Source organism: Simochromis diagramma, unplaced genomic scaffold (assembly GCF_900408965.1).
Source record: "Simochromis diagramma unplaced genomic scaffold, fSimDia1.1 OVJJ01000402.1, whole genome shotgun sequence".
Classification (NCBI taxonomy): domain Eukaryota; kingdom Metazoa; phylum Chordata; class Actinopteri; order Cichliformes; family Cichlidae; genus Simochromis; species Simochromis diagramma.
Window position 1 is genome coordinate 6,845,744 of NW_024386972.1, and position 20,717 is coordinate 6,866,460.

Genomic DNA, 20,717 nt, shown 5'->3' on the forward strand with positions numbered 1-20,717 from the left:
GATAGACAGACAGTAGACAACAACAAAAAGAAATCACTGTCAATAAACTTTCTCACCTTTTCCAAACACGGCCTCACTCCCTCTACTGATGGAGCACTTGCTGTGGTCTCTCCCACACCACTTATTACATCTCAATATGCTGAAAATAAAGATGCAAACATGTAAAAGCATTTACCCACATCCTGATTTTACCCGAGATTGTGAGGAAATGATTTCCCAGATACATTATGAACATCTATATATTGCAATTACTGCTGTTTTCAAGTCGCTTTACATAAATATCTCAAACACACAGCATGAACATCAGCCTTGAGTGGTTGTTGTGAATTCAAATACTTTTACATTTTAATGTATCATAAGTGCTCTTCAATGGTTGTTTGGATGGTTACAGGAAATTCTGTTATCCTCTTAGAAAAATGCAAGATGTCTGTTTGTTTGAGCTAACTTTTGAAATTCTACTGCTACTGCTACTACTAATGCTAATATTAATAATAATTCAGAATTAAGTAGCACAGTTTTTCCAAACACCCTAGTTTTTTTTTTATATATTTTTTTTAGATGGTTACATTATTTTACTTTGTACACAGAGTTACACAGTTTTTCACAAAAAAACAAAAACCATGGTTAAAATTATGAACCCCCCCACCTGACCTCCTGAAGTAATTTGTTGTAGTTTTCTACAAGTCTCACGCACGTCTGCTCAACAATCCCAGCCCATTTTTCTCTGGCAAACCTCCCAAGCTCCCCAGACTTGATGGTCTTCTGGCTCTGATCTTGGTCTTAGTTTACCCCACAGATTGTCAGTGGGATTTAACTCAGGGTTTTGTGCAGACCAGTCAGTAACATTCACTTTGGACTTCTAGATTTAAACGTACCTCCATATAAAATGTGAAAGTGTGATTAGGTGGAGGGGAAATGTCCTTCCCAGTTACTGTATTTAAATATATCGGAGGAACATAGCAATCTACACAAATTGTAGAATCGCTCCTATATATATTTAATACATTAGTTTTACATTTAGCAGAATGCATCGGTTGGTTGGAATTTGTAACTTCACAGTATTTTATGTATATTTATGAATACAGAATCATTTTCTATTAAAGTAAAATAAAATAAAAATTACTGGCTGCACGTTTAAATTATAATTTATTGCAAGTGTAGCACTTCTAAGAACATATTAAGTTACCAGCTTATTTGTTGGAATATAAAGAAAATATAGTTCCTGTTGTAAATCCTGCATTTACAGACACTTCATGTTTTAGCATGATGAAATCAAACTCCTGTCATCTGGTTCTAAAAACATATACAGTAACATAACACTGTTGAAATAAAAGCTTCTTTTCTTCACATTTCTTGGTATGTCTTTGTGTATTTATTGCACAACCAACAGATCTGTGTGCCTCATTAGACACACAGAAGATACTCCCATGTTAAAAATGTCCAACTTAAGGTATAAAATTAACTTGTTTAAAGACAAGTACAAAAGTTTTGATCAATAAAACACCTTTAGGGCAACTAAAAAGATCCAAAGTTTAAATTTGGTGCTGTGCTGCTTTGCTTGACAACTGTGCAAAATCAACTAGCTCTCGTTGGTGCCTTCACGTGCACTGAGCTGTATCTGTATCTATTTTCCACAGGCTTTTGATCCCTTTTTGAGGTTTAATTGAATGATGTCAAAACAAATAAATGTGCAATAAACTTACATCTGAAAAATGTTAATAAGGCAGATTACACTAGCTTGTGGAGCATACTGATTTTTTACTCAGTACAAGTCACTCTTTGGGAACACATCAGCTAGATTAGTTCCATATAGTACTGTGCAAAACGCTTAAGTGATCTCTCGTTACTTTATATTTTCTTATATTCCCTCCAGGGGTATAGGCTGTCTTGTGATTTTCCAAACATTCTTGAGCAATAGTTCTCCGGGCTTTCTGAAGGATTAAAAAATATCTCCATCCACATGTAAACGCAAAGACACAGGTGTTTTTTTAAAATGTTTTTTTTTTAATTTCTGTTTTCAGTGATCCAAAACAGTGTTTACGTGTGGACGAAGGCCCTAACGCATAGAAAAAGCTGGGTTTTCAAAAATACCCGTGTGTGTGTGGACGTAGCCTTAGTGATAATGTCCACAAAAAAAAGGAGGAAAGTATATTGTTTTTTTTGTTTTCTTTTTGTTCTTATGAGAGAATTGAACCCTAAGCTGCGTAAAGCTGACACTAAAGTGCATGCATTTATGTCCTGGTGTCAATACACGCTGAACATGAAAATTACCAGTAGAAGACAAATTGAGTTATTATGTCAAAAATATGAACGTTTTCAGTTTTATAGCTGAAGAAGCCTCTTAGATAAAGTGTGAAACATCTTCAGGAAATTTCTTTCCAAGCTTTTTGGACTACCATGACTGGGATGACTGAAAACCTACACTGTCAGTAACTTTCTCAGCTTTTCCAGTCACTCCCTATGCTGATGGAACACTTATTGCGGTCTCTCTCAAACCACTTCTAAAGTCTCGATATGCTAAAATTAAGATGCAAACATGTAAAAGCATTTACCCACATCCTGATTTTACCCGAGCCAGTGCGAGTAAATGATTTCCTAGATACATATTGTGTTGTTTTACATCAACATCTAACACAAACAATGAACATGAGTGTTGTATTTGTCGATGGTTTAGCATGCTTTAGCATCTTAATGTATCATATGTTTGGATTCTTCCAAAAAACCTGTTTTTTTTATATCAAGTTACTTCTTATGCAAGTGCAAGAAGTCAGTGTCCATTTGTTGCCTAAGCTTGTTATCTGTCATATCATTTTGAAACAATAATATTAATAATAAAAATCAATTCACATTTTATGCGTTTTATTGCATCACTAAACTTCCACTGTCCCCTGTAGTAGTTTAGTAAGTATTTTCAAAGAGCTCTAGTTTCATCTTATCTGCCCAAAGCACATGCTTCCAGTATGCTTAATATAAAGGCTGTCCTTAGCTGGGTTTAGTGATGATCTTCTCTGAAACTACAGTTCCCAAGATGGTTAAGTCACTCACTAGTGCCTTGGCAGTTGTTCTGGGGTTTTTAGATACTTCTAACTAGTTTTCTTTCCAGTCTTTAAAATATTTTGACTTCCTACCTTTGCCAGGCTTCTTTTGTACTGTGTGCCTCTCTTTGAATTTCTTGATGATTCTTCTCACTCCTGTTCTTGACACTTGGAAATGCTGTGTAACTTTTTATATCCATCTCCTGCTTTGTGAGCATCAATAGTTATTTCTAAACTGATTTCTTTTGTTGTCAGCTTGATGCATCCTCAAAACTGTTTTTTGCTGTTTTATACTAATTGTAAACTGGAAGATAATCCTCAGGTTTAACTTGATTTTACAAGCTTTGAGCATTACGAAGTTAAAGCACATAATTGCACAGCAGTGGTTTGCCACTTTTTCAGGGGGCTAGTAATACTGACCCTGTTTTTTTGTTTTGTTTTTCTTTTTTTAAATAGGGACTAACAATTTTGGTCTCATTTGCATATAAATTGTGAGAAACCAAATTTTATGATTTAACTTTTGTTTTTATACAAAATTGTCTTCATATTATATTTTCAAACCTGTGATTTGTCAGTCTTTTGGCCCCACTGTGACACTTATGTATGTGTGATACATGATGCAATGCTGGCCACAAGCTTTTTAACTGTAGCATTTAAGATTTTCACTTAGTTTAATTGCCCTGTCTATTGCCTAAGACACTGGTCTTAGGATTGATATTGGGATAAAACCACGATTGGTCTTTATATTTGCCCTGCCCCCTTCTAGGCCATTACATTAATAGAGCAGGAATCATCTCCTGCCCACAGAGAGAGCGATGATCATCACTGATCTTTCAAAGCCACAATGATTATAGGTTTCTTCTTCCTGCTCTTCTTCATGGGTAAGTGCATTTAATTTTTGAATTTTTAAAAATTCATACAGGTTATAATTTCTGCTGCTTTACCATTTAAGGCTTTTATTCTGGTTAAGAAGAAAAGATGATTGCAACATGTATATTATGTGCTGCCATCAGTCAGGGTACTATCTCTCGTGGGCACAAGGGATTATAAATTGAATTATAAAATCTTGCTCTGCTTCCAACACAATACAAATATGTGTATTTCAGAAATGTGATGCAATGTTCATTTTTACAATTAAATTGTAAAAATGAAAGATAAGGAGAAACCAGAAAGCGGAGCATTACAAGTTTTGGATATAATAAAAGAGACGTTCTTGCTCTAGAAAAGTTTATTAAGATTGGTCATCTATGTACCTGCAAATTTTTGTAGTGTATATGTGTGTGTTTTGTGTCCAAGATTTAGCCATTTACCTGATTTTGATATTTGTAAAGATTTAGTATTATACACTTTGTATATAAAAAGCAATATCCATTTCCTGCCTACAAAATTGTGGTTTCTACAGCCCTCTAAATCTGCTGTGGATGATTGGACATCCAAATACTAATTCCTAATGACAACTACAGACAGAGATTAAGTTATGCTTAATTCCTATTAAGAGGTATTCAAGAGGAAAAAAAAGAAGTGTTCAGGAAATTCTGCAGTGGTCAGAGGGGAATGATCGTTCTTTCTTGCATTTTGTAAAGTTAAGAATGAATTACCCTCCTGCCTCCATTTCTTTATATTGATCATAAATGATGTGCAGAGAATTCAAGTGCACTTACATGGAATTATTTTTATTTCATAACTGTTGCGGCCCTAGCAGGCCCTCCTCCTGAAATTGACCTTGTGTGGGTGTCTTCTGCCATATCTCCTGCCTTCGGAGCCAGCTTTTTTGTACAGCTGACTCCCATCAGCAATTAAGAATACTTAAGGCCAGAGAAAAGTGAGCGAGCTCTAGTGCCAGAAAGCCTTGTTGGGTTGCAGCTAGTGAGCGATGTGTGTGTGGTGGTTAATTGCTCCTTCTGTGCAGAGAGGAGTGTATTTGGGTACCGACCCTTTTTGGCTTATTTTCAGTTTATCAACAGTTTTGTTGTTTTCTTTCTTTTATTAATAAAACCTGTTAATTTAACCATTTTACCTCCCTGTCTCCTTTTTTCAACCTGGAAACCTTTTGTTACTTTCCCTCATCCCCTGGAGCTTTTTAGGGGAACAATAACTTGCGAGCAAAAACATAACAGTATGTGCTGTAACATGTCCTTGCTGCAGATTGAGCAACTTTTTGTTGGCAGGTTTAAATTTTGCTGTTTAAATGTTTTATTTTTTAAATCCCAAAAGCTATATAATACAGGGACAGCAGTGCAGAGGCTTCAGAACTTGCCTTAGAATCTTTTGATTTAAACAGTTTCTTCAGCAGTAATGTAATCCAGTGATTGTTGTCAGGATTTCCACTGTTACACAGCAAACAATAATTGTTAATTATTAATTCGGCAATCTTTTTTTCCAAATTAAGACAACACTGCTGCAGTGTAACTCAGTTTAATGATGTAGCCTGAAGTGCCTTTCAAAGTGACCAATAACATCAGTAACCCGTCCTCCTTTGGGCTCCGCCCCCCAAACTTTCAAAAGTTGATTCTCTCTGGATTATGTTTTTCCTCATGCTTAGGTTATGATATAAAAATTATTCAATAGGTTTGCGCTAAACTACATTCTTCAAAAGCACTATCAAAACTGCATTTTAAATTGTGCCCAACATGATTTTACTATGTTGTTTCGTGCATCTAAAATAACAAGTCATGAAAAATATCTTCAGCACCAAAGCAGCAATTATAAATAGGAAAAAACTGAAATGAAATGTTTGGCACATTGAAATTAGTTTTCATCCTGTCCCATCATATTTTCATTTCTCACTGAAGTGATCATTCGCTGAAAAAAGGAATATTTCCTTTCCTTCATAAAGAATCTTTTATCCCAACCAAGCATCGGGCCCTTTATTACTGTTAATAATACTGATTACTAAGCATTGATACACCTATAAATCTTTATCTCATGAAGATAAAATAAGACAGAATAGCTACACATGTTAAATGTCATATTACACTTGAAATTAAAAAACACTTACACTGAGTGTTTTTGCTTGTAATAGGAATGAAATCTGTGAGAGGAACAGCTAAAAATTGCTCGAGAATGTTTTAATTGTATGCATTTGTCAAAACACAACTAGTCCCTTATCAAATCATTATATCATACTACAGCAAATCTTTATGAGATAATCAGACTAAACATTAAATGTATATGACAGTTTTTTTGTTTGTTTGTTTGTCTTTTTCTACACATAATGCTGAGGTAGACTGTCCCTAGGTTGATTCAGTGTCTCACAAAAACAACTCTGTACTTAGCAAATTAGGGCCAAATTAGATCCTTGTGCTGCTGCTGAGCTGATTGAAGGATATGTTCTTAAGTGCACATATAAAACAAATATGTAGGACTGCTTTCTTGAATTTGCAGAATATCTCTAAATTTAGTGTGTCATGTGAAATCCCCAGCAGCATAGGCCCTTTGCAGCAAAATGATGTGAAGGATTCAGGGTCACCTGATCTTGACAGGATGTCTATGAGTGTTTTCTTTCTTCACCCTCCCTTTTTTCATCACTATGTGTTTATATACTACTCTGTAGAAGAAATGCAGTTTGTCTTTTATCTTATCTTCCTCCCCTCACCCCTAACCAGTTGTGACAGATGGCTCCCCCATCCTGAGCCTGGCTCTGCCACAGGTTTCTTCCTGTTAAAAGAGAGTTTTTCCTTACCAGTGTCACCAAGTGTTTGCTCACAGGCGGTCACCTGATTGTTGCGGTTTTCTCTATATTATTGTAGGGTCATTATTTAAAGTCCATTGAGGTGACTGTTGTTCTGTGATTTGGTGCTATATAAATAAAACTGAATTGAATGTACTTTTTTCTGTCAGGGGGAAATGCCTCCAGCGTAGAGCTGCAAGATGACCAACAGACACTCAATGAGACTATTACCAGAGGTAATGAAAAAACACTTCAAAACTTATTTTAAAAAAACAAAAATATGCAGCACCTGGAACACAAAAATGTGAAAATGGACAGGTACATAAATCAACAATCTTTATGTGGTATGCGTGCGTTCATGTTAATGTGTGTGAGAGAGAGAGAGATGGAGAGAGTGACAAGTGGGGAGTGTGTGTGTGTGTGTGTCACAAAATGTACTTGAAAATAAAGGTGGGAATCCAAAATAATGGCTCCCAGGAGCCAGAGGCAGACAGAGATTGATCAAGGGGAACTGGATCATCTGCAGTCCACAAGAGTACTGAAAACCTCACCTTTAATGGCAGATAAGTTAGATAGTTACAGTTAGGTGGTCCATTTCCTAGTCTGGCTCTGCTTGCTGGACATCCCGGATGAGTGACTTTATCTCCTGGGTGAGGGATCGGATTACACATGAGGGAAGCAAAATGGTCTCTTCCTTCACAGTCTCATCGGAAGAAAATTTTCAAGACGAAGTATTAGGCTTCACATTGAGAGAAACTGGTTTATAGGTTATTAAAACCTATAAAACCTGCTATCTAAAACCTGCCGGTGTCCTGCAGGTTTTAGATATCACCCTGGGTCAACACACCTGAATCAAATGATTAGTTCATTACCTCTCTGGAGAACTTCAAAGACATGTTGAGGAGGTAATTTAGCCATTTGAATCAGCTGTGTTGGATCAAGGACACATCTAAAACCTGCAGGACACTGTCCTTTGAGGCCTGGAGTTGCCAACCCCTGGGTTATGGTAAAGCTAAACTGAGTAAAAAATGAGAGCCCAGGATGGTTCCTCAGGATGAACCAGGATCATAGTAGAAGCGAAGCATTGTTTCAGGGCGTCGAACCTTTGTCAAAACGAGTTATCCCAGTGAAAGGCAACCTTGAGGAGCTAAGTGGGTGAACAGCAAGGCAATCTCGCAAAAATCCAAATACTCACCAATAATAAGTCGTTGGTAAAAAGGAGCAAAGCCCAAAAAGTGTTGAAGTTGTTTGCTTTTGGGAGGAACTCACTCAACCAATGGTTGGACCTTGGCTGGCTCTGCCCTTAATTGACCCTTCTTATTCATGAAACCCACAAAGGAAAACAGATTGGACATGAAACTTGCACTTCTTACTAGAGATGGACCGATACCGATAAATAATATCGGATCGGTCCAACTCTACTTCTTACATTTTACATATGTCATCATTTATTGTGCCCGGCAGTATCTCTAAAGTTACTGCTGGGCTTAACCTGCTGGCACACTTCATCTCATTCCACAGTAGAAACACTCATCAGAAGTTAGGTATCTGTGTCTTACCAATGGACAGACGAGCCTAACCGAGCTGCATGGTGGGTTGCTCGCCGCTCTCTTCTGACTCACTCTCTCGGAGATGGAAAACTTCATGGAGGACTCCCAAAAAGTTGATTATGTTCATTTGGATGTAGCGTTTTCAAGTTTCATCACTTATCCAAATGACTTCTTTAGTCTCAGCTAAATGCAGTTTTCCTCAACCTTTTAAACAGTACATCTGCATAATGACTGAAACTAACACCATGGGCCAACAATGAATTGTGAGGTCAATTTCTTGGTCATTAATATGCATATGCAAATGTTCATGACATTGATCAACAACCACTGATCAAAGACAATTGATCAGTACCATTCACAGACTTGAGAAATGGCTGCAATAACAGCATTGTAAGATGGTGAAAGATGTACCCTTATGCCTCCTCTTTGATTCAGAGATGGTCTTTCCCTTTTTACAGAAAGCCTCCTTGAATCCTGGGCTGAACTCACTTTATTAGCTGATAAGACGCTGTGTTAGGGTTGGATCCTTTGTCGAAAACATGTCTTGGTCTTAAACTTGCTAAACTCCTCAAAAGACTGTTCAAGGTTAGCTTTTAACACTACAAAACCTAACACCTGTTCCCACTTCAAAGCTCATCCTTATAACACAATCATAAAAGTTTTCTAAGGTGCTTGGAAAGAAAAGCTACTGAAATTCTGTAAGATTCTTGAAGGTGGTTCACCTTTCATCCGAGAAGCTTCTTTAATTCTAAAACCAAATGGTGGAGAGTCCCAGGTCTGTTGTGGGAGTTCTCCCTTAAGATCATTTACCCATTATTGATCACGCGTCTCATTACATGAGCCAAGGTGTGAAAAAGGAAAATGAGTAAAGTCAAGGGTTGAAGTGAGATCTGGCATGCGGGGAAAACCTTAAGGCCATGTCCATCTTTTTCTCTCTTTTTTGGCTTTCCTTCCTCGCTGAGACGGCGTTTTCGTTAAGGAAAACGCTCTCCAAAGCGTATACATTTGAAAATGCCATAGGGTGGGCATGATTAAATTATGGTTGCCGGCTGTGACAACCAACCTCTCCTGACACTACACCCTGCCACAGTGACCGACAGTACTGAGAATCACTTTAATAAAAATTAAAGCTCAGTATTATACAGACACAAAAACATTCTCCATAATATATTCATATCCATATATACCATAATATCCGAATCATAACTCACACATGCAAAATCAATTAAAAAAAAAATCATGATTAATGAAAAAATGTTTTAGGAAGTTATTTGCTCTTGGCTGCCGTACGTTGGTGCTTAGTTAACTTAAGCTTTGTGACGTCTCTGATCCCAACCGTAAAAAAAATGACTTGCTTCCTTTCTTATTTTCCAGTTTGTACATTCCTGATTCCTCTTCAACTCCTCTCCTCACATCTCAAGTCCTTGTATACAAAATAAAAGTCACAAGAAGGGAGAAATTGAAGCAATTAAAAATGAGGCTCTGAAGCAAGCATTTCTAATTTTGTTAAAGTGATGTTGGTTAATTAATTGACAATTGGCACAACTTGCACTGAGCACATGTCATAGATGTAAAGAGTCAGGAGGCCTTCATTTGACCATTGGAATCACTCAAGGAGTTCATGTAATGTGCATGAAGTCTCTTCCTGACAGTTCAGAAACACATGCACATGATGCTGTAGCCTGCTGGAGGTAATTTTGTAGGTTTTTTTAGGGCTGTTCCTGGTTGTATTTGAAATAGATTCACAATGGTTATGCCTCCTAACCATATAGACTGAGATCCCTGAATTTCAAAAAAATGTTGTCTTATACTGTGGCATGTGAAACCCCCAGCAGCATAGACTTATAGCAGCATAACGTTGGAAGGACTTAGGGTCACCTAATCCAGACAGGATGTTTATGAGCGTTTCTTTCTTTATTATATGTTTATACACCGCTGTGCATTTATTGATGGCAGTGTGTCTTTTGTCTTGTCTTCCTTCCGTCACCCCTAACCTGTTGTGACAGGGAAAAGGGAATGTCCACACACGTTCCACTTCTCCGAAACCACTCTCCTCTTCAGTCACTCATGTCTCCGCACGCTTTGCCACTCAGTTGCTCCTGGGAACAATCACACAGGGTTACAGGAGCAGGTCCAGGGAAAATCTATTTACAAAGAAACACGATCAGAAACTGACTTGTAAACACACAGTTTTAGATACTGCTTGACCGGGTAGACTAACGTAGGCTACTCAACAATCCAGCGACGAGTAGGACAGAACGGCCATTCTAAATAGTGCTCAGGATTGCAGGAGATCAGTGGCAGGTGTGATGATTAGCACAGGTGCGTGGGCCAGAGGCAAGAGCAGAGACAGAGGAGAGAGAGCGGGGGAGGGAGAGAGAGCACAAAACAAAACAAAAATAAACATGTTGCCTAACACCGAACCAGCCAGTGAGACACGGGGGCCATGACAGAAAAGGAGTTTTTCCTTACCACTGCTGCCTTACCAAGTGCTTGCTCAAAGGCAGTCATCTGATTGTTGGGGTTTTCTCTATATTATTGTGGTGTCAATACCTTACAACATAAAATCGATTGAGGTGACTGTTGTGATTTGGTGCTGTATAAATAAAATTGAACTGAATGTACTTTTTTCTGCTAGGGGGAAATGCCTCCAGCATAGAGCTTGAAGATAACCAACAGATGTTCAATGAGACCTTTACCACAGGTAATGAACAAACACTTCAACAGTTCACAGAAATTCAGTTTATACATTTTAAAATGTTTTTTTCTGCCACTGTATTGTTTAATCAAGAAACTGAAGTGCTTTAAATAAAATTCTGCAAAAAAAATTTGGGGGCTACAATTTATCAATATTTGTAATGAAGGGGAATTGTGAGATGAGTTAATGGGATATTATGAGAAGATAGTTGCATAAAATTATAGCTATATTGATAAGCAGGGTTTTGTCAAGGTGCAGCTTGGAACAAGCAGGACTCAGGCACAGAATCTCTAAATGTAACAGTGAAATTTACTGTTTAATTTACTGTGAAATATTGCAACAACAGTTCAACACTAAGTCCTTTATAGAAATGACCACGGTTCAGTTTTTTTTCTTTTTAAGATCCCCTCTGGCAGCTCATGCAATCAGAATTATGATCTCAATGCACTGTTGTTCCAAACACATTTTGCTTTTCCAAGATCATCATATCATTGCTTTCGATCCCAACTTCATTATATACTGTATCAATAAAAAAATTAAAATATTTAAAGCATCGTCCTGGTTGTGGAACACTGGATCAGCATTTCATCCTCTCAAGGATACTTGAGGGTGCATGCGAGTTTGCCCAGCCAGTCTACATGTGTTTTGTGGACTTGGAGAAGGCATTTGACCGTGTCCCTCGGGGGGTCCTGTGGGGGGTGCTCCGGGAGTATGGGGTGTCTGGCCCATTGCTACGGGTCATTCAGTCCTTATACAACTGTTGCAAGAGCTTGGTCCGCATAGCCGGCAGTAAGTCGGACTCGTTCCTGGTGGTTGATGGGCTCCGCCAGGGCTGCTCTTTGTCACCGATTCTGTTCATAATTTTTATGGACAGAATTTCTAGGCGCAGCCAAGTGGCGGAAGGCTTTAACCTGGGTGGTCTCAAAATCTCATCTCTGCTTTTTGCGGATCATGTGATTCTGTTGGCTTCATTGAGTGATGGCCTCCAGCTTGCCTTGGAGCGGTTCGCAGCCAAGTGTGAAGTGGTGGGAATAAGAATCAGCTCCTCCAAAGGCCATGGTCCTCAGCCGGAAAAAGGTGGAGTGCCCACTCCGGGTCAGGGACGAGTTCCTGCCCCAAGTGGGGGAGTTTAAGTATCTCGGGGTCTTGTTCACGAGTGACGGGAGAAGGGAGCCGGAGATCGACAGACAGATTGGTGCGGCGGCTGCAGTGATGCGGACGCTGTACCCGTCTGTTGTGGTGAAGACAGAGCTGAGTGTAAAAGCGAAGCTCTCAATTTACCGGTCAATCTATGTCCCTACCCTCACCTATGGCCATGAGCTGTGGGTAGTGACTGAAAGAACGAGATCGCGGATACAAGCGGCAGAAATGGGCTTCCTCCGAAGGGTGGCTGGCCTCTCCCTTAGAGATAGGGTGAGAAGTTGGGCCATTCGGAAGGGGCTCAGAGTAGAGCCGCTGCTCCTCCACATCGAAAGGAGCCAGCTGAGGTGGTTCGGGCATCTGACAAGGATTTTGTCCCTCTCAGGGGGGATACTCCCACAGGGCTTAAATCTGGGACTCTCCACCATTTGATCCTAGAACCGAAGAAGCTTATTGGATGAGAGGTGAAACATCTTCAAACAACTTAAAGAAGTCCAGACGGTTTTCTTTCTAAGCTCCTTAGATTACGATGACCTGGATGACTTAGAACCTTCACAGACAGATTGTCCATATGAGCAACTGCGATTTCAGTTGAGCTTAAAAGTGTTATTTTTAGTCACAAGCAGAGCGTTCTTTCTTGGTTGGCATTTTCTTTGTCTATTGTGATGTAAAACTCACTTCATAGTGAACAATGATGTTGGTGTTTCAGCAGTTTGCAGTTTATGGCAGGCTTGAGCCTCAGTGATTATTGGGTTTGAGAACACCATAACCAAGTTCCCCTCATCTATTGGAGACAATTTGGGTTTTCTTTACCTACTACTTACTTTTGCTGTCATTTACAAATGGCTCCAAGAAACCTTCACAGAGTGTGTAATTTTAAAATTCTCCCTCTTAGATCTTCTGTGAGGGTTTTTTTTTTTTTTTTTTTTTTTTTTTTTTTTTACTTTTCCAGGTTCTTCTTAGAAATTGAGAACTGTGCCATATTGACATTTGATTCCTGATCACAGACAAAAGGACAGATGAGACAGAAAAGTGCAAATTGCAAAAAAAAAAAAAATAGAAAATAACACAAGGAAAAGGAGGAAAGGCTTGAAATATAACACACAATGTGACATAAGATTACATTAACATTGAAAGCAAAACAAGAAGTAACAGTATAGAAGAGATTTCCTTGGATCACAGTTATTGTTTATTTAAATTAACTGGATAGAACATGACATGCTGATAGAATATCCTAACAATGTTAGACTATTATCGGATTGAAACGTCTAAACTTCCTGAATATCAAAGATAAGACATTGAGATCTACAAAATACAAACATCTTAACATTTTTTCCAGCTTCATCATCGTGTCTCTCAGGTCTCGCACTAACATGACTTTGTAGGTCATCCTGGCCAAACAAAGTTATGATGCGCTTAAGATGAGCATGAAAGCGTTTTTATACCATTTTTATATTCATTGACAATGTGTCTTTATATCATTTCAGAAAATGAAGAGAATAGTCCTAAAAGCTGCAGATATGTTGACATTATTAACCACCTGAACTTGACCCAAGACAAGGATATGCACATTATGACAAGGCCTGTGGAAAATTACAGTGATTTTACACGCGTATACCATATTATGGGAGTTAAAGCCATCTTAGATGTGGTAAGTTGTTCTGGCTAATGTTGCTGCCTTTCAAATAATGAATAGGTCATTGTTCTGGGTCTTTGACCCAATGTTTTGTGTTTTTTGGACTTCTGAATTCTGTTTTCCATGATTTGTTTTCAGTGTGACTATTAGTTTCCTTACTGTTTAGTTTTTTGACATTTATGTATTTTCTTTTTAATTAAACCTGACAGAATATTTGTTTCTTTTTCTTTTATCTGAAAACGTCCCCTTCTAAAACAAACAAACAAACAAACAAATCATTAGCTTTTTCCACTGGAAAATGTTGTCGTCCACATTCAGTCAACATTGTAGTGTACTGCCTCCACTTTTGTTTATGCTGTATCATAAAAGTAGATTCTGAAAATAACACACACAACGTGTTAAACTGTGCAACACATCAAGGGTCTTAAGCTTTTAAAACACTTTTTCAGTGTTTACACATTCTTACACATTTTTTTATTCCTATCTTTCATAAGTTTTATTTGACTATTTTTGGGGACTTGCTCACCCTTCCTTCCCCACATGTGGAAAATCAACTTTGAAGCCTGGCTGAACTAACAATATGTTTGTTTTCTTTGCTCACAGAGGAAAACTGACCAGAGCCTTGTTTCTTACATTTGGGTTCAATATGTGAGTATTCTCTTGGAAATACACAATTTTCCGTTGTTGAAATTCAAATGTGTTATAATCATTTCTTTTAATCCTTTCTTTCTGTTTTCTCTGCTTGTATCTTTTTCTTCTCTTTCACACCATCCTGTGTAGCATTGGTGGAATCCGTTCATATCTTGGAACCCAGATCATTTCTGTGGACTTAAAAATATGACATTTCCTACTGCAAATTTGTGGATGCCAGATCTAACTATTGAAGAAAGGTAAATTTTATATGGAAACGCACCCACACTTACAGATGCACATATAGTCACTAATGATGAAGACTAAGTATATATTTTTTAATTTATCAAATGAATTGCAAACTGAAAAGGAATATAGCCAAGACAAGGTTAGAATTAACAACTGCTAACTTAAATATTGACATTGTGCTTTTAAACTTTTCTCATCAAAGAATCCTCCACTCTTAGAAATCTCAGCCTCACAGAACCTTGATGTTCTAGCTGTCTGTCTGTTGAATATTATTTTGAAGTATTTTGCAGTGTGCTTTAGTAAAGTGCCTCCCAGTTGTCAGTTTCATAGGCATTAATGCACCTCCATACCACACGCAGGTGTTTTGAGTTGAGTGCTGACAACAACCCATCCTTGTTCTCTTTAGTCCAGAATATGCTGTGTCAATGATTTCAGAAAAAGAATATACAATTTCAATTTGTCTGACCACAGAACAATTTTCCAATTTGCCTCAGTCCTTTTCAAATAAGCATAGCCTAGACCTAACAGCATAAAGGAGGACAAGTAGGTGAGTTTTCTTACTTCCAGAAAAGCAGAGCCAGTGGCAGCTTAAAAATCAAAACATGAAATGTGACCATGAAAACTTCGCAAGAAGTTCTCAACTTATGTAAACATTTACCACTAAGCCTCAGCACCCTTTTTTTTTTTTTTTTAAAGCACATAAGGCGCTTGTCCATGTGCAACAACAGCCTATTAAGTAACAAAATATCTGCATCTGAGTGGCCATCCTATCTGGAATACACTGTCAGATATCACATGAGAGTAAAAGAAGTCTGGTTTTCGTAAAGCTTATATTTTGGTATTTCCGTTGATCCGTACAATAAATTTGCATGTTAGCTAAATATTTAGTTTCCTGTAACATTTAGATTTAAATATAATATTTAGATTTAACATTTATCATTTAGATGTAATATTTAACACTTAGATTTAACATTTAAAATTTTGTTTTAAATATAAAAAGTTACAAATATTTTACTAAATGTTGTAAAAAAAAAGACTGGAAAAAACATGTTTTTGTAAGGTTTTGAGCTAAATGTGGAAAAATGTTGCCGTTAATTTCAGCATGTTTCACTTTACAAACGGCGCCCCATAATCCTTGAACCTTCCCCCAGAGAGAGAAACTTTCACAACAGGATTGTCTACAGACACATGATTTAAACATCCATAGCTTGGTTCCAGGGCACACATTAAGTGTACATGACTGCAAAGCAAATGTGTTAAATTTAGTTATGTGGTGGAGAGGAAAACTCATCGGAGCCTGAGCTCCCAGATACTGCATTCACATTTCTCCCTGAAGTACAGACTGACTCTGGGTTAACACTTTAAGTCCTCACAACTCTCTGGTTGGTTTGGAACTAATCCTAGACTCGGAGGCAGCGAGTTCAGTCACGCAAAAAAGCAGAGTTAACAGCCTCAGAGGGGATTACTGTCTCTTTGGACTCTGCTGGTTGAAAAGCACAGTGGGTTTTGGAATGATATTCAGAACTCCCCATCTTCCCCCACTAGAAACAGTCTTTGACATTGAATCAACAGGATTTTCAGTAGAGTCAGATGCCAAATTAACACAAACAGAAGCAAAAACATAATCGTTAACGGAAGAACTGGAGGCCCTGATCCCAGCATCAGAGTTGACTGTCTCCTGATTGGTGATTTCAGTACTGGAGCTAAACAGTTCAGAAATATGACCCCTATTATTTTCAATGGAACAGAATTCAGTCTTTGAGTTCATAACATAATCACAATCGTCATTCCTGCTATCCTGACCAGGAACGCTGAAACCAGGCGAATCGTCCATGTTGAAAGCAGCCAACCCCTACTCACTCTCTTGATTCTACATCTAAGGGTCTGGAGTAAATATCAGAAATACTCACTACTAGACGGTTCGTGGACAACAACACCACCGGTGGCGTTAGGTGTGTTGCAGCAGGGACACATGGAAAAGTTTCAGGACACCAGCCCTCGATGATTGGAGTTTGAGACCCCTGCGCTACACTATATGTGCGTACCATATTTTGTGCCATAATCTGTTTTCATTTGCTCTCATACAGGACAGACAAGGACAAAGAGACTAAAAGTCCTCATCTCTTAATTTACTGGTATGGTAGGGTCAAATACACAAATGAGCAGGTGGTGACAACTGCCTGCAGGATGCGTGTCTACAAATTTCCCTTTGATGTTCAAAGGTGCAGCATCACCTTCAAGTCTATCATGCATTCTGGTGAGTCAATATCAAGTTCTACTTACATGTGTTTTTCGTACTCTCATATATATAAACCATGAAATATCACAACATATAGTCCTTTGTTCATCTGCTCACATTTATTTTTCTATTCCATTTTAGATAATGAAATGAAATTAATTTACAACAAAAACAATAAATCGATGACAACTTTGACACGCAGCATGATGTGGACCCAGTACGAGTGGATGTTCGAGGACTTGGCAGTCACAAACAAATCCAGCATTATATATCCACATCAAACTGTAATTATTTACACGGTAAGTACTTCTTAACCTCTTAGGTCCTGGCGTCCACATATTGGGTCATCACATTTTAGGTTTAGACCACAATACTAAATTTTGCAAAGATTTCCAAATAGCAAAGAGAAATTAAAAATGCATGCCATGAAAGGGTTTGGGTCTTAGGAGGTTAAAGCAGAAACACAGATGTGGAAATTGAGTCATTAGCCACATTTTATACATACATTTTATTCCATACAGAAGATTATCAAAGTTTACTCCTGCTATGCTGGAAAAAAAAACACATCTGTATCCAATAAAACTTTAAAGCAAAGCATTTGTCCTTGTATTACAAACATTATTTCATGTTATTATAAGTTATTGGTCATATTTGATAAGTTCTTAGAGGAGACACAATTGCAGGCAGCACAAGAAACCAACAACAGCTAAAAGGCAATAAGGAATTCTTCATTATTATTATTATTATTATTATTATTATTATTATTATTATTATTATTATATTTTATTGCACAGATCACGATGAGAAGGAGGTCAGTCCTCTACATTGCCAATTTCATTTCTCCAGTGCTCTTCTTCTTGGTTCTGGACTTGGTCTCTTTCCTGATCCCAGATGCTGGAGGCGAGAAACTCAGCTTCAAGGTCACTGTCCTGCTCGCTGTCACAGTGTTGCAGCTTATTCTGAATGACATTCTGCCCAGCACTTCAGACAAGGTTCCACTTATAGGTAACAAAGTGGGGTTTATTTGACTGAACGCATTAATAAATTACATTACTGACACAGCCTGCTCTCCTCAGCTATCTACTGCATTGGGAGTTTTACCCTGATGCTGCTCAGCCTCCTGGAGACTATTGTGATGATGTATCTGATTGAGAAAGACTCTGCAGCCCATCACAATGAGATGGATGAAGAGCAAAACCTGAGTGTAAATTGTGGAGACAAATGGTGCAAAGCCAACTTCTGTGTTAGAGGTGAGATTAAGCCTGTGGATCTAAACTCATGTAAGCAGGTTTATCTTTAGTTATGGTTAAAATACCCACACATTAACATTAGCATTTACATGACATTTAATTACAGTATATCATTTTAATTGTGTACCCTTAATCATTTTGTCTAATATCCTCCCAGGAATAAAATCCAGTGACTGTGCATCTGTTTGTGATGAAAGTGCCGATGAAACACAATCTGTGACTGAAAAGGTGAGACTTTAGCTACACTTTAAAGGGCTATTTATTTAAAGTGAAGTATAAAAATCATTGAGCTTGCATTTGAGAAATTACTTAGAGAAAGAGATCAAGATGTTTGTTTGTATATTAGTAGAAAACCCTTTTATTTCGGTCACAATGGAAACAAACCATTGTGTCAAATGTAGTAGCAGTCAGTGGCCTAAATTTGTTGATAACTTTCTTTAAAATGTAAAAACAAAACTTTTGCAGAGGAGCAGCGACAAGCTGACAGAGGTGTCCCTTGGTCTTGAACAAGTCTCTGATGAACTGAGAAAGATTGGGAAAACAATAAGTCTGCTCAGCAGTAACGAGAAGGAAGAGAAGTTCGGATACTGGGCCAGAATGGTAAAAAAAATCAACAGGGCTTACTTCATTTTTTATGTCACAGCAGTCACTGTATTTTTGTCAGTTCTTATTTCATTGTGGACCAGCTGAAGTAAAATAAAATATGAATTCATTAAAAGAGACAGAACTTATGTATTATTTATTTTTTTCATAAATGTCATTCATTTCAATCAGTCCGAAGAAAACAAATGTCCCATTGAGTACAGGTTGGTAAGGTGTTCACTTCTTATATTTAGTGATCTATTTAGCATCATCAGAAATACAGACCCACAGCTGAAGAAAAAACTCAGATATTTAACAGTGATTTCTGCTCCACTTTACTGTGGTGGTTTCAGAGCCCCAGCGTAACAAACTGCAAGGAAATGACATTGTTATTTGTCGCATATTGTGTAGCATCAAAATTGTGAAATTCAGCATCAAAGGTTTGGTTTCAACCAGTTATGAGGTAAACTTGGGTAGTAGTCTTCATGACTATTTTCAGTGCTCCTTATCGCAATAGAAAAATTCCAACATTTAAAACATTATTAAAATGTACATTTATATTTAGGGTTGTGCAGTATGACAAATTATATCAGATGATGATATTAAACTGTCTATTGTTTTATATTATACTTAATTCTTCATTTTGTGCTGTGTAAAAACAGTAATGTGATCCTTTGCCCTCCAGCCGAACATCTTCGAGTTTAACTTAGTCAAAATGCCAGATAGTTGCTGTGCTATCAGATGCACTAACTAGCATTTATTTAAAGCTGTCACAAGAACATCAAGTTTAGCAACAACATATGAGACACCCAGCTAACCCTGCCTTACAGCCCCTATCACACAAATCCCTGCTTTTACCTGACACTGAAAAAATACTTGATCAACTTTATGTTATGGCACAACATTAATGTGAAAATGACTACCGGTACTACCGGAACATTTCTGGCTATACAATGTAAATGTCCAGGTCAGCAAAATGTAAGATTTATGTGTGGTAACTGTTTAAGCTAGCTATGTAGCATTTATCTTTGCTTTAAAGATAATCTGTTTCTTTTTCTTTACTTCCCACATGGCGATATTATTTACCCATTATTTACAGATGGGAAATATATGTAGCCAGGGCTGGACTGATAATCTGTGATATCAGGCATTGTCCCGCAGGACCGGCACACTTTTTATACATATATATCTGAATTTACAGAAAATGCACTATATTTAATGTATGCTTTTATTGCAATATGAGACCATATCACACAGCTTTATATTTCTACTCCTTAGCCTTTAAGTGATTTTCTTGTAATTATGGTGGACCTCATGTCCAATTTAAATTACATTTATTCTTTGCTTTTTGCAGTCAAAAATAATGTTTCAATATATATTTAGGACATATATACATGTTTAATGTTCAGTAAGCTTCACCACAAGCCTCTCAGAACCTACAGCTCCTTTATGCACCTGCATGCTTTTGTTTAAATAATTATTGCACACTTTCTGTAAATCCAATCAACTTCATTTCACTTCTGAAATATCACTGTGTGTGTCTCCTATATGATATATTTAACTGACATTTTTTATTGTAACAACCAACGATTTATACAGGAAAATAACGGTTATTAACAAGGTTGCCCAAACTTTGGCATCCCACTGTATTAGTAAACATATAAGGAAATTAATGTATGCTTAATTATTTCTATTTCTTGCTTCTTGGCAACAAATCTTATACTGCTCAAAGCTTGTTTATGTCCCCTGAAATGGTCCCACATTTGTAAGTGGGTTGAGCAGCAGAGTTGGTTATGTGGATTATGTTCAAACTGGGAGCACAGACACTCCTAGAGTGGTTATCTTATGTCTGTTCCAAGCATTCCACATTTGACTGATTTGTCCTATGGCCTGTGCCATTCAAGTTGATGTTCTGCAAAGCCAAGTTGCAGTATTATTTGGAGTAAGCCCTACAGATTTGCAGTCAAAGTTTACGGGACGACATGGCTGACAGCTCTCTATCCAGACAATTTGAAAGACACTGCACACAGTCAATCTC

General features: G+C 37.6%; 1 protein-coding gene across 1 annotated transcript; it reads left to right on the plus strand.

The window, feature by feature from the left end:
- Positions 1-13,455: 13,455 nt before the first annotated feature.
- LOC120738178 (5-hydroxytryptamine receptor 3A-like) lies at positions 13,456-20,164 on the plus strand. The gene is made up of 9 exons (XM_040039321.1): positions 13,456-13,744; positions 14,333-14,377; positions 14,510-14,619; positions 16,696-16,865; positions 16,989-17,146; positions 17,642-17,852; positions 17,924-18,097; positions 18,255-18,325; positions 18,563-20,164. The coding sequence occupies exons 1-9, from the start codon at positions 13,559-13,561 to the stop codon at positions 18,785-18,787; spliced, it is 1,350 nt and encodes a 449-aa protein (XP_039895255.1). The 5' UTR covers positions 13,456-13,558; the 3' UTR covers positions 18,788-20,164.
- The last annotated feature ends 553 nt before the right edge of the window (positions 20,165-20,717 follow it).

Excerpts from the sequence above, each read along its gene's own strand:
- LOC120738178 (XM_040039321.1), top strand. The coding sequence starts at position 13,559 with ATGTGTCTTTATATCATTTCAGAAAATGAAGAGAATAGTCCTAAAAGC. Across the intron at positions 14,620-16,695 it reads GATCTAACTATTGAAGAAAG|GACAGACAAGGACAAAGAGA; the intron begins GTAAATTTTATA and ends GCTCTCATACAG. Across the intron at positions 18,098-18,254 it reads AGCCAACTTCTGTGTTAGAG|GAATAAAATCCAGTGACTGT; the intron begins GTGAGATTAAGC and ends ATATCCTCCCAG.